Here is a 14,032-nt window from a genome sequence, read left to right on the forward strand (position 1 = left end):
CATGAAACATGAAACACACATGAAACACACACGTGAAACACACACGTGAAACATGAAACACACACAAAACACACACACGTGAAAACATGAAACACACCTGAAACACACACACATGAAACATGAAACACACACGTGAAACACACATGAAACACGTGTGAAACATGAAACACATGTGAAACATGAAACACACGTGAAACATGAAACACATGTGAAACACACGTGAAACATGAAACACACGTGAAACATGAAACACACGTGAAACACACGTGAAACACACGTGAAACACACGTGAAACACATGTGAAACATGAAACACACGTGAAACACACGTGAAACATGAAACACATGTGAAACACACGTGAAACATGAAACACACACATGAAACACATGTGAAACACACGTGAAACATGAAACACACGTGAAACATGAAACACACGTGAAACACACGTGAAACATGAAACACACGTGAAACACACGTGAAACATGAAACACATGTGAAACACACGTGAAACATGAAACACACGTGAAACATGAAACACACACGTGAAACACACGTGAAACACAAACACACGTGAAACACACATGAAACACACGTGAAACATGGAAAACACACGCATGAAACACACGTGAAACATGAAACACACAACACACACGTGAAACACACGTGAAACACAAACACACACGTGAAACACACATGAAACACACGTGAAACATGAAACACACATGAAACAAACGTGAAACATGAAACACACGTGAAACACACGTGAAACACACGTGAAACATGAAACACACGTGAAACATGAAACACACGTGAAACATGAAACACACGTGAAACACAAACACACGTGAAACATGAAACACACGTGAAACATGAAACACATGTGAAACACACGTGAAACATGAAACACACACGTGAAACACACGTGAAACACACACACGTGAAACACACATGAAACATGAAACACACGTGAAACGTGAAACATGAAACACACACGTGAAACACAAACACACACATGAAACACACGTGAAACATGAAACACATGTGAAACACACGTGAAACATGAAACACACGTGAAACGTGAAACATGAAACACACACGTGAAACACACGTGAAACACACGTGAAACATGGAACACACGTGAAACACACAACACACGTGAAACATGAAACACACGTGAAACGTGAAACACACGTGAAACATGAAACACACGTGAAACGTGAAACATGAAACACACGTGAAACACAAACACACACGTGAAACACACATGAAACACACGTGAAACATGGAACACGCGTGAAACACACGCGTGAAACACACGTGAAACACACAACACACGTGAAACGTGAAACACAAACACACGTGAAACACATGTGAAACATGAAACACACGTGAAACACACGTGAAACACACGTGAAACATGAAACACACGTGAAACACACGTGAAACATGAAACAAACGTGAAACATGAAACACACGTGAAACACACGTGAAACACACGTGAAACATGAAACACACGTGAAACATAAAACACACACGTGAAACACACGTGAAACACACGTGAAACATGAAACACACGTGAAACATGAAACACACGTGAAACATGAAACACACGTGAAACACACGTGAAACATGAAACACACGTGAAACATGAAACACATGTGAAACACACGTGAAACATGAAACACACGTGAAACGTGAAACATGAAACACACACGTGAAACACACGTGGAACACAAACACACGTGAAACACGAAACACACGTGAAACACGAAACACACGTGAAACACATGTGAAACACACGTGAAACATGAAACACACACGTGAAACACGTGAAACACACGTGAAACATGAAACACATGTGAAACACACGTGAAACATGAAACACACGTGAAACGTGAAACATGAAACACACACGTGAAACACACATGAAACACACGTGAAACATGGAACACACGTGAAACACACGTGAAACATGAAACACACGTGAAACGTGAAACACACGTGAAACATGAAACACACGTGAAACATGAAACACACGTGAAACGTGAAACACACGTGAAACGTGAAACATGAAACACACACGTGAAACACACACGTGAAACACACAACACACGTGAAACATGAAACACACGTGAAACGTGAAACATGAAACACACGTGAAACACACACGTGAAACACACGTGAAACACAAACACACGTGAAACATGAAACACAAACACACGTGAAACACAAACACACGTGAAACACACGTGAAACACACGTGAAACACACGTGAAACATGAAACACAAACACACGTGAAACACAAACACACGTGAAACATGAAACACACGTGAAACACACGTGAAACACAAACGTGAAAGTAGGTTACAGACCTATTCCAAATCTTCCATTTGTCTCTAAAATCCTTGGAAAATTTGTAGTAAAACAGCTTTGTCGCCCCCTACAGGACAATAACTTATGTGATCACCACAGCAGGGTTCAGAGCCCACCACAGCAGGGTTCAGAGCCCACCACAGCAGGGTTCAGAGCCCACCACAGCAGGGTCCAGAGCCCACCACAGCAGGGTCCAGAGCCCACCACAGCAGGGTTCAGAGCCCACCACAGCAGGGTTCAGAGCCCACCACAGCAGGGTTCAGAGCCCACCACAGCAGGTTCAGAGCCCACCACAGCAGGGTTCAGAGCCCACCACAGCAGGGTTCAGAGCCCACCACAGCAGGTTCAGAGCCCACCACAGCAGGGTTCAGAGCCCACCACAGCAGGGTTCAGAGCCCACCACAGCAGGGTTCAGAGCCCACCACAGCAGGTTCAGAGCCCACCACAGCAGGGTTCAGAGCCCACCACAGCAGGGTTCAGAGCCCACCACAGCAGGGTTCAGAGCCCACCACAGCAGGGTTCAGACCAGTTATAACAGAAACAGAAACCCACAGCTTCAGCTCCGCTGCCCTAGCAGCAACTTCTTCTGACTTATTCTATCAAACAATATTTAATTTTTAATTCCACTTCCAAACTGTTCACCTCCTTCTTTGTCTCACTCCTGAGGACCTGTGGACCCAGATGTCCCTCTCCTGGTGAAGTGTCCCTGCCCCGTGTGGACGGTCCCTCAACAGCCTGAAGAGTGTCTCCAGCTCCAGTGTCTCACGTCTGTGAGAGTCACATCCTCCTTCACTGGAACTAACACAGGGACATACTTTGTCTCAAGGAGGTTTTTTGTAGTTTTTCCTGCAGGAGGAGGAGCTAAGGACAGAGGGAGGGTCTAAGGACAGAGGGAGGAGCTAAGGACAGAGGGGACAGAGGACTCTGGGACATCGTCTCTCGCCACCACAGACATTGTTGATTCGGCCTCAGAGGCGACTGTTGTTGTGATTTTGGGCCTGACAAAAATAAATTGAATTGAAATACACACGAGACACACACACACACGAGACACACACGAGACACACACACACACGAGACACACACACACACGAGACACACACACACACGAGACACACACACACACGAGACACACACACACACGAGACACACACACACACGAGACACACACACACACGAGACACACACACACACGAGACACACACACACACGAGACACACACACACACACGAGACACACACACACACACGAGACACACACACACGAGACACACACACACACACGAGACACACACACACACACGAGACACACACACACACACGAGACACACACACACACACGAGACACACACACACGAGACACACACACACGAGACACACACACACGAGACACACACACACACACGAGACACACACACACACACGAGACACACACACACACACGAGACACACACACACGAGACACACACACACACACGAGACACACACACACACACGAGACACACACACACGAGACACACACACACGAGACACACACACACGAGACACACACACACGAGACACACACACACACGAGACACACACACACACACGAGACACACACACACACACGAGACACACACACACACACGAGACACACACACACGAGACACACACACACGAGACACACACACACGAGACACACACACACGAGACACACACACACGAGACACACACACACGAGACACACACACACACGAGACACACACACACACGAGACACACACACACACACGAGACACACACACACACACGAGACACACACACACGAGACACACACACACGAGACACACACACACGAGACACACACACACGAGACACACACACACACACGAGACACACACACACACGAGACACACACACACACGAGACACACACACACACGAGACACACACACACGAGACACACACACACGAGACACACACACACGAGACACACACACACGAGACACACACACACGAGACACACACACACGAGACACACACACACACGAGACACACACACACACGAGACACACACACACACGAGACACACACACACACGAGACACACACACACACACGAGACACACACACACGAGACACACACACACACGAGACACACACACACACACGAGACACACACACACACACGAGACACACACACACACACGAGACACACACACACACACGAGACACACACACACGAGACACACACACACGAGACACACACACACGAGACACACACACACACGAGACACACACACACACGAGACACACACACACGAGACACACACACACGAGACACACACACACGAGACACACACACACGAGACACACACACGAGACACACACACACGAGACACACACACACGAGACACACACACACACGAGACACACACACACACGAGACACACACACACACGAGACACACACACACACGAGACACACACACACACGAGACACACACACACACACGAGACACACACACACACGAGACACACACGAGACACACACACACGAGACACACACACACGAGACACACACACACGAGACACACACACGAGACACACACACACACGAGACACACACACACACGAGACACACACACACACGAGACACACACACACACGAGACACACACACACACGAGACACACACACACGAGACACACACACACACGAGACACACACACACACGAGACACACACACACACGAGACACACACACACGAGACACACACACACGAGACACACACACACGAGACACACACACACGAGACACACACACGAGACACACACACGAGACACACACACACGAGACACACACACACACGAGACACACACACGAGACACACACACGAGACACACACACGAGACACACACACACGAGACACACACACACGAGACACACACACACGACACACACACGAGACACACACACGAGACACACACACACGAGACACACACACACACGAGACACACACGACACACACACACACGACACACACGAGACACACACACGAGACACACACACACGAGACACACACACGAGACACACACACGAGACACACACACACGAGACACACACACGAGACACACACACGAGACACACACACGAGACACACACACACGAGACACACACACACGAGACACACACACACACACGAGACACACACACACGAGACACACACACACGAGACACACACACACGAGACACACACACACACGACACACACACACACGAGACACACACACACACGAGACACACACACACACACGAGACACACACACACACGAGACACACACACACACGAGACACACACACACACGAGACACACACACACACGAGACACACACACGAGACACACACACACGAGACACACACACACACGAGACACACACACACGAGACACACACACACGAGACACACACACACGAGACACACACACACGAGACACACACACACGAGACACACACACACGAGACACACACACACGAGACACACACCCACAGGCCAGGCCCAGGTCCACGGTGCCACTGCGGATGGCTCCTGAAACACAAGGCATCATGGGAAATGTTCAGATGCGTCACTGTTTCACTCAAACTGCAGCACTTGTGAGAAGATCTGAGGTAACCATGGTGATAGTGTGGTAGTGTGGTAACCACGGTGACAGTGTGGTAACCACGGTGACAGTGTGGTAGTGTGGTAACCATGGTGACAGGTGTTGGTAACCATGGTGACAGGCGACAGTGTGGTAACCATGGTGATAGTGTTGGTAACCATGGTGACAGTGTGGTAGTGTGGTAACCATGGTGACAGTGTGGTAACCACGGTGACAGTGTGGTAGTGTGGTAACCATGGTGACAGGTGTTGGTAACCATGGTGACAGGCGACAGTGTGGTAACCATGGCGACAGTGTGGTAACCATGGTGACAGTGTGGTAGTGTGGTAACCATGGTGACAGTGTGGTAGTGTGGTAACCACGGTGACAGTGTGGTAACCACGGTGACAGTGTGGTAGTGTGGTAACCATGGTGACAATGTTGGTAACCATGGTGACAGTGTGGTGATCATGGTGACAGTGTGGTAGTGTGGTAACCATGGTGACAGTGTGGTGACAGTGTGGTGACAGTGTGGTAACCATGGTGACAGTGTGGTAACCATGGTGAAGTGTGGTGACCATGGTGACAGTGTGGTAGTGTGGTAACCATGGTGACAGTGTGGTGACCATGGTGACAGTGTGGTAACCATCGTGACAGTGTGGTAACCATGGTGACAGTGTGGTGACCATGGTGACAGTGTGGTGACCATAGTGACAGTGTGGTAGTGTGGTAACCATGGTGACAGTGTGGTGACCATGGTGACAGTGTGGTAACCATCGTGACAGTGTGGTAACCATGGTGACAGTGTGGTGACCATGGTGACAGTGTGGTGACCATGGTGACAGTGTGGTAACCATGGTGACAGTGTGGTAGTGTGGTGACCATGGTGACAGTGTGGTGACCATGGTGACAGTGTGGTGACCATGGTGACAGTGTGGTAGTGTGGTGACCATGGTGACAGTGTGGTGACCATGGTGACAGTGTGGTGACCATGGTGACAGTGTGGTAACCATGGTGACAGTGTGGTAGTGTGGTAACCATGGTGACAGTGTGGTAACCGCGGTGACAGTGTGGTAGTGTGGTAACCATGGTGACAATGTTGGTAACCATGGTGACAGTGTGGTGACAGTCAGGGCCGGCCCAGCCTATAAGCGAACTAAGCAGCCGCTTAGGGCCCCGAGGCGTTAATAGGGCCCCCAATCTGGCAACCCGTCTAATGAGGAGTGCAAGTGCAGCGTGAGCCACTCGTGCTACAGCGACACAACTGTAACCTATAAGGCACAAATCACATTTATTTGTAATGACAATCTGGCAACCAAGACACCAAACCTGCTCTGATTGGTCAACTTCATCGTGCACGAGGAGAACGAGAGCAAAACATAAACACAACACAACGTGGTCCTCATGTCCAGAGGAATATGTCCCCGGTGCCGAAAAAAGAAAGAAGAAACTTCTTGACGATGTAAAGAAACTGCAAACTCAACAAGACTCTCCAGGTTTTGAACTTCTCTCACACGATTCTGTCACGTTAGTTCGATCAGGCTGGAGGCGACGAGAGCTCTGCCCCGCGCACAATATGTGTGAATGAAGCATAATGAGCTTCACATTTACACCAGCCCCGTAGTGTCAGCTGCAGGTGAGGCCGGGGAGGGGCCCCTGTGCCCCGGGTCACGAAGAGGCGGAGATCCGGTCCGGACGAGCGCCGTCTCGTCCAGAACCTCTGACGTGAAACTTTGGAGTGAACAGTGTGCGGCCCCTGTCCCGGGCCCCTGTCCCGGGCCCCTGTCCCGGGCCCCTGTCCCGGGCCCCTGTCCCGGGCCCCTGTCCCGGGCCCCTGTGCAGCCTCAGTTAGAGATGAGCGGGTTTGAGTTTGCGTCCCCTCTCTCTCACATCACCATGTGTGCAGGGCCGGCCCAAGCCTTCAGGGGGCCCTAAGCGAAAACATTTTTGGGGGCCCCTCACCACGTCATCAGAATCAGTTTTATTGCCATTGTCAGTAAACAATTCACATATGGAACTTTCTTCAACACAAACAAAGCACCAAAACTCCAGGGCATCTGTTTGCCAGTTAGTTTATTCTCAACACCTCACAAGCTCAAATATTGATCACTTAAATCCCACAATGCAACTTGGTATTCCGCTGACATCACCTCTACTCCCTGAACAAATAACACACGTCCCACATATGTTTTTGGGCGTATTTGTGGGCGTTAAGGGTCGACAGCCACATGAGCAGTTTAAATGAATGAACAGGGGGGTCTGGGGGCCCCCCCCAGAGATGTTCAGACTTTAATGTGGTCCAGCCGCTAAAGTAAGAGTCAAATGTTGAGGTTGTAATGCTATAAAATGATGATGTGATGAAACTGTGCCAGGAGAAAATGACTAAAGCCAGTTATTAATACATTCGTACTTAATTACTCAATACAATATTGGCTATGAAAAATAATTATGATCAAATTGATTCATTTTAACTGAAAATGTAAAAGTATGTGACAGTGTGGTAACCATGGTGACAGTGTGGTAACCATGGTGACAGTGTGGTGACCATGGTGACAGTGTGGTGACAGTGTGGTGACAGTGTGGTGACAGTGTGGTGACCATGGTGACAGTGTGGTGACAGTGTGGTAACCATGGTGACAGTGTGGTGACCATGGTGACAGTGTGGTAACCATGGTGACAGTGTGGTGACCATGGTGACAGTGTGGTGACCATGGTGACAGTGTGGTGACCATGGTGACAGTGTGGTAACCATGGTGACAGTGTGGTGACCATGGTGACAGTGTGGTGACCATGGTGACAGTGTGGTGACCATGGTGACAGTGTGGTGACCATGGTGACAGTGTGGTAACCATGGTGACAGTGTGGTGACCATGGTGACAGTGTGGTGACCATGGTGACAGTGTGGTGACCATGGTGACAGTGTGGTAACCATGGTGACAGTGTGGTGACCGTGGTGACCATGGTGACAGTGTGGTGACCATGGTGACAGTGTGGTGACCATGGTGAGGTGACCATGGTGACAGTGTGGTAACCATGGTGACAGTGTGGTGACCATGGTGACAGTGTGGTGACCATGGTGACAGTGTGGTGACCATGGTGACAGTGTGGTGACCATGGTGACAGTGTGGTAACCATGGTGACATTGTGGTGACCATGGTGACAGTGTGGTAACCATGGTGACAGTGTGGTGACCATGGTGACAGTGTGGTAACCATGGTGACAGTGTGGTAACCATGGTGACAGTGTGGTGACAGTGTGGTGACCATGGTGACAGTGTGGTGACAGTGTGGTGACAGTGTGGTGACAGTGTGGTGACCATGGTGACAGTGTGGTGACAGTGTGGTGACCATGGTGACAGTGTGGTGACAGTGTGGTGACCATGGTGACAGTGTGGTGACAGTGTGGTGACAGTGTGGTGACCATGGTGACAGTGTGGTGACAGTGTGGTGACCATGGTGACAGTGTGGTGACAGTGTGGTGACCATGGTGACAGTGTGGTAACCATGGTGACAGTGTGGTGACCATGGTGACAGTGTGGTGACAGTGTGGTGACCATGGTGACAGTGTGGTGACAGTGTGGTAACCATGGTGACAGTGTGGCGACAGTGTGGTAACCATGGTGACAGTGTGGTAACCATGGTGACAGTGTGGTGACCATGGTGACAGTGTGGTAACCATGGTGACAGTGTGGTGACCATGGTGACAGTGTGGTGACAGTGTGGTGACCATGGTGACAGTGTGGTGACAGTGTGGTAACCATGGTGACAGTGTGGCGACAGTGTGGTAACCATGGTGACAGTGTGGTGACCATGGTGACAGTGTGGTGACCATGGTGACAGTGTGGCGACAGTGTGGTAACCATGGTGACAGTGTGGTACCTGCGATGTTGAGCAGCGCCTGAAGGCCAGAGGAGCACTGACGGTTCACGGTGTAGACAGGAACCTTATCAGGGAACTCACTGTAAGAACCAAGAACCAAGAGTATCAGGCACAGATAAAAAAAAAAGAGGAGGAGAGGAAGAGGAGGAGAGGAAGAGGAGGAGAGGAGGAGAGGAAGAGAGGAAGAGAGGAAGAGGGGGGAGAGGAGGAGAGGAAGAGGAGGAGAGGAAGCCAGGAAGAGAGGAGAGGAAGAGGAGGAGGAGGAGAGGAGAGGAAGAGGAGAGGAAGAGAGGAGAGGAGGAGAGGAAGAGGAGGAGGAGGAGGAGGAGAGGAGGAGAGGAAGAGGAGAGGAAGAGAGGAGAGGAGGAGAGGAAGAGGAGAGGAAGAGAGGAAGAGAGGAAGAGGAGGAAGCGAGGAAGAGAGGAGAGGAAGAGAGGAAGAGGGGGGAGAGCAGGAGAGGAGAGGAGGAGAGGAGGAAGAGAGGAAGAGAGGAAGAGGAGAAGAGGAAGCCAGGAAGAGGAGAGGAAGAGGAAGAGAGGAAGAGAGGAAGAGGGGGGAGAGGAGGAGAGGAAGAGGAGGAGAGGAGGAGAGGAAGAGAGGAGAGGAGGAGAGGAAGAGAGGAGGAGAGGAAGAGGAGAGGAAGAGAGGAAGAGAGGAAGAGAGGAAGAGGAGGAAGCGAGGAAGAGAGGAGAGGAAGAGAGGAAGAGAGGAAGAGGGGGGAGAGGAGGAGAGGAAGAGGAGGAGAGGAAGCGAGGAAGAGGAGATGAGAGGGTGAGGAGTTCTATTGGCCCACACTGGTCCACACTTATTCCCATATGTATGTGACGTTGCCATAGTGACGGGCGTCTCCAGGACACATCACTTTTAGATTGATTCTTTCCCATGTTTGAGCGTTTCTAGACGTCAATGCACTATCTGCCTCTGACCTGAGGCTCTGACCTGAGGCTCTGACCTGAGGCTCTGACCTGAGGCTCTGACCTGAGGCTCTGACCTGAAGCTCTGACCTGAGGCTCTGACCTGAGGCTCTGACCTGAGGCTCTGACCTGAGGCTCTGACCTGAAGCTCTGACCTGAGGCTCTGACCTGAGGCTCTGACCTGAGGCTCTGACCTGAGGCTCTGACCTGAGGCTCTGACCTGAGGCTCTGACCTGAAGCTCTGACCTGAGGCTCTGACCTGAGGCTCTGACCTGAGGCTCTGACCTGAGGCTCTGACCTGAAGCTCTGACCTGAGGCTCTGACCTGAGGCTCTGACCTGAAGCTCTGACCTGAGGCTCTGACCTGAGGCTCTGACCTGAAGCTCTGACCTGAAGCTCTGACCTGAGGCTCTGACCTGAAGCTCTGACCTGAGGCTCTGACCTGAGGCTCTGACCTGAGGCTCTGACCTGAGGCTCTGACCTGAGGAAGTGGGCGACTCGGGCCATGACGGCGCCGGCTCCAGGCTGAAGCACGTTACCTGAACACAAAGAACATGAGACACGATTAAAGCAGCTCCCGCTCTAGACCCACTTTAGACCTGCTTTAGTCCCGCTTTAGTCCCGCTTTAGTCCCGCTTTAGTCCCGCTTTAGTCCCGCTTTAGTCCTGCTTTAGTCCTGCTTTAGACCTGCTTTAGACCTGCTTTAGTCCCGCTTTAGACCCGCTTTAGTCCCGCTTTAGTCCCGCTTTAGTCCCGCTTTAGTCCTGCTTTAGTCCTGCTTTAGACCTGCTTTAGTCCTGCTTTAGTCCTGCTTTAGTCCTGCTTTACACCTGTTTTAGTCCTGCTTTAGTCCTGCTTTAGACCTGCTTTAGACCTGCTTTAGTCCTGCTTTAGTCCTGCTTTAGTCCTGCTTTAGACCTGCTTTAGTCCTGCTTTAGTCCTGCTTTAGTCCTGCTTTACACCTGTTTTAGTCCTGCTTTAGTCCTGCTTTAGACCTGCTTTAGACCTGCTTTAGACCTGCTTTAGTCCCGCTTTAGTCCCGCTTTAGACCCGCTTTAGTCCCGCTTTAGTCCCGCTTTAGTCCCGCTTAGACCCGCTTTAGTCCCGCTTTAGTCCCGCTTTAGTCCCGCTTTAGACCCGCTTTAGTCCCGCTTTAGTCCCGCTTTAGACCCGCTTTAGTCCCGCTTTAGTCCCGCTTTAGTCCCGCTTTAGACCCGCTTTAGTCCCGCTTTAGACCCGCTTTAGTCCCGCTTTAGTCCCGCTTTAGTCCCGCTTTAGTCCCGCTTTAGTCCCGCTTTAGTCACGCTTTAGTCACGCTTTAGTCACGCTTTAGACCCGCTTTAGTCCCGCTTTAGTCCCGCTTTAGTCCCGCTTTAGACCCGCTTTAGTCCCGCTTTAGTCCCGCTTTAGACCCGCTTTAGTCCCGCTTTAGTCCCGCTTTAGACCCGCTTTAGTCCCGCTTTAGTCCCGCTTTAGTCCCGCTTTAGACCCGCTTTAGTCCCGCTTTAGTCCCGCTTTAGACCCGCTTTAGACCCGCTTTAGTCCCGCTTTAGTCCCGCTTTAGACCCGCTTTAGTCCCGCTTTAGACCCGCTTTAGTCCCGCTTTAGTCCCGCTTTAGTCCCGCTTTAGTCCCGCTTTAGACCCGCTTTAGTCCCGCTTTAGTCCCGCTTTAGTCCCGCTTTAGACCCGCTTTAGTCCCGCTTTAGTCCCGCTTTAGACCCGCTTTAGACCCGCTTTAGTCCCGCTTTAGTCCCGCTTTAGTCCCGCTTTAGACCCGCTTTAGTCCCGCTTTAGACCCGCTTTAGTCCCGCTTTAGTCCCGCTTTAGACCCGCTTTAGTCCCGCTTTAGTCACGCTTTAGTCACGCTTTAGTCACGCTTTAGTCACGCTTTAGTCCCGCTTTAGTCCCGCTTTAGTCCCGCTTTAGACCCGCTTTAGTCCCGCTTTAGTCCCGCTTTAGACCCGCTTTAGTCCCGCTTTAGTCCCGCTTTAGACCCGCTTTAGTCCCGCTTTAGACCCGCTTTAGTCCCGCTTTAGTCCCGCTTTAGTCCCGCTTTAGACCCGCTTTAGTCCCGCTTTAGTCCCGCTTTAGTCCCGCTTTAGTCCCGCTTTAGTCCCGCTTTAGACCCGCTTTAGTCCCGCTTTAGTCCCGCTTTAGTCCCGCTTTAGTCCCGCTTTAGTCCCGCTTTAGTCACGCTTTAGTCCCGCTTTAGTCCCGCTTTAGACCCGCTTTAGTCCCGCTTTAGTCCCGCTTTAGTCCCGCTTTAGTCACGCTTTAGTCACGCTTTAGTCCCGCTTTAGTCACGCTTTAGTCCCGCTTTAGTCCCGCTTTAGTCCCGCTCCAGTTCTTACCCACACAGATGTCTCCCAGTTTGTCTGGACTCAGGTTGAGGTCTGAGAGAACGGCTTTCATCACAGCACTGAGCAGCTCGTCTGGAGTCGTGTCCTGAAACAAACAATGAACCAGGTCTAAACCAGGTCTAAACCAGGTCTAAACCAGGTCTAAACCAGGTCTAAACCAGGACTAAACCAGGACTAAACCAGGTCTAAACCAGGTCTAAACCAGGACTAAACCAGGACTAAACCAGGACTAAACCAGGTCTAAACCAGGTCTAAACCAGGACTAAACCAGGTCTAAACCAGGACTAAACCAGGACTAAACCAGGTCTAAACTAGGACTAAACCAGGACTAAACCAGGACTAAACCAGGACTAAACCAGGTCCAAACCAGGACTAAACCAGGTCTAAACTAGGACTAAACCAGGACTAAACCAGGACTAAACCAGGACTAAACCAGGTCCAAACCAGGACTAAACCAGGTCTAAACCAGGACTAAACCAGGTCTAAACCAGGACTAAACCAGGACTAAACCAGGTCTAAACCAGGACCTTGAAAGAGCCTCTTTTGGCCTTCCCGATCGCGGTCCTCAGTCCGTGGACGATCACCACGTCGTCGGGGCTTTCGGAGGCCGCGGCGCCGCACTCGGAGCTCCTGATCCCGGGTGAAGCTGCTCCGGGCCCCGGGGACAGGCCTGGAGGACGGAGGTGTCCCGAGAGGACCTGGAGCCGGTGCATGTTCCACAGAGAAGCGGCGTAGAGAGGAACCAGAACCAGAACCTGGAAGCAGGAAGCTGAGGCGGAAGTGGACTCTGGTTTGTTTACATGACGGAGCGCGCAAAGGGACAAACTACAAACGCGAAAAACCCCGCATTTGTTTATTGAATATTCTCTTGATTATATTTGTCATTTATT

At 50.8% G+C, this 14,032-nt stretch overlaps 1 protein-coding gene across 2 annotated transcripts in view; it reads right to left on the reverse strand.

Annotated features, from left to right (window-relative positions):
• Nucleotides 1–13,923, reverse strand: part of LOC140377888 (3-ketoacyl-CoA thiolase A, peroxisomal-like) — an 18,251-nt gene extending 4,328 nt beyond the window's left edge. The window contains exons 1-6 of one of the 2 annotated variants that reach the window (XM_072463496.1): nt 13,670–13,923; nt 13,134–13,227; nt 11,263–11,320; nt 9,869–9,948; nt 5,896–5,938; nt 3,017–3,172 (exon numbers count right to left, since the gene is read on the reverse strand). In XM_072463496.1, coding sequence (XP_072319597.1) covers nt 3,017–3,172; nt 5,896–5,938; nt 9,869–9,948; nt 11,263–11,320; nt 13,134–13,227; nt 13,670–13,855 — 617 coding nt within the window. In that variant the 5' untranslated portion in view covers nt 13,856–13,923. The remainder of the gene's footprint in view (nt 1–3,016; nt 3,173–5,895; nt 5,939–9,868; nt 9,949–11,262; nt 11,321–13,133; nt 13,228–13,669) is intronic. The other variant, XM_072463497.1, reaches the window with a different exon arrangement.
• Between the last annotated feature and the right edge of the window lie 109 nt (nt 13,924–14,032).

This window comes from Eucyclogobius newberryi, unplaced genomic scaffold, assembly GCF_026437365.1.
Source record: "Eucyclogobius newberryi isolate DKJ021-1_F unplaced genomic scaffold, fEucNew1.0.hap1 SCAF_4, whole genome shotgun sequence".
Classification (NCBI taxonomy): domain Eukaryota; kingdom Metazoa; phylum Chordata; class Actinopteri; order Gobiiformes; family Gobiidae; genus Eucyclogobius; species Eucyclogobius newberryi.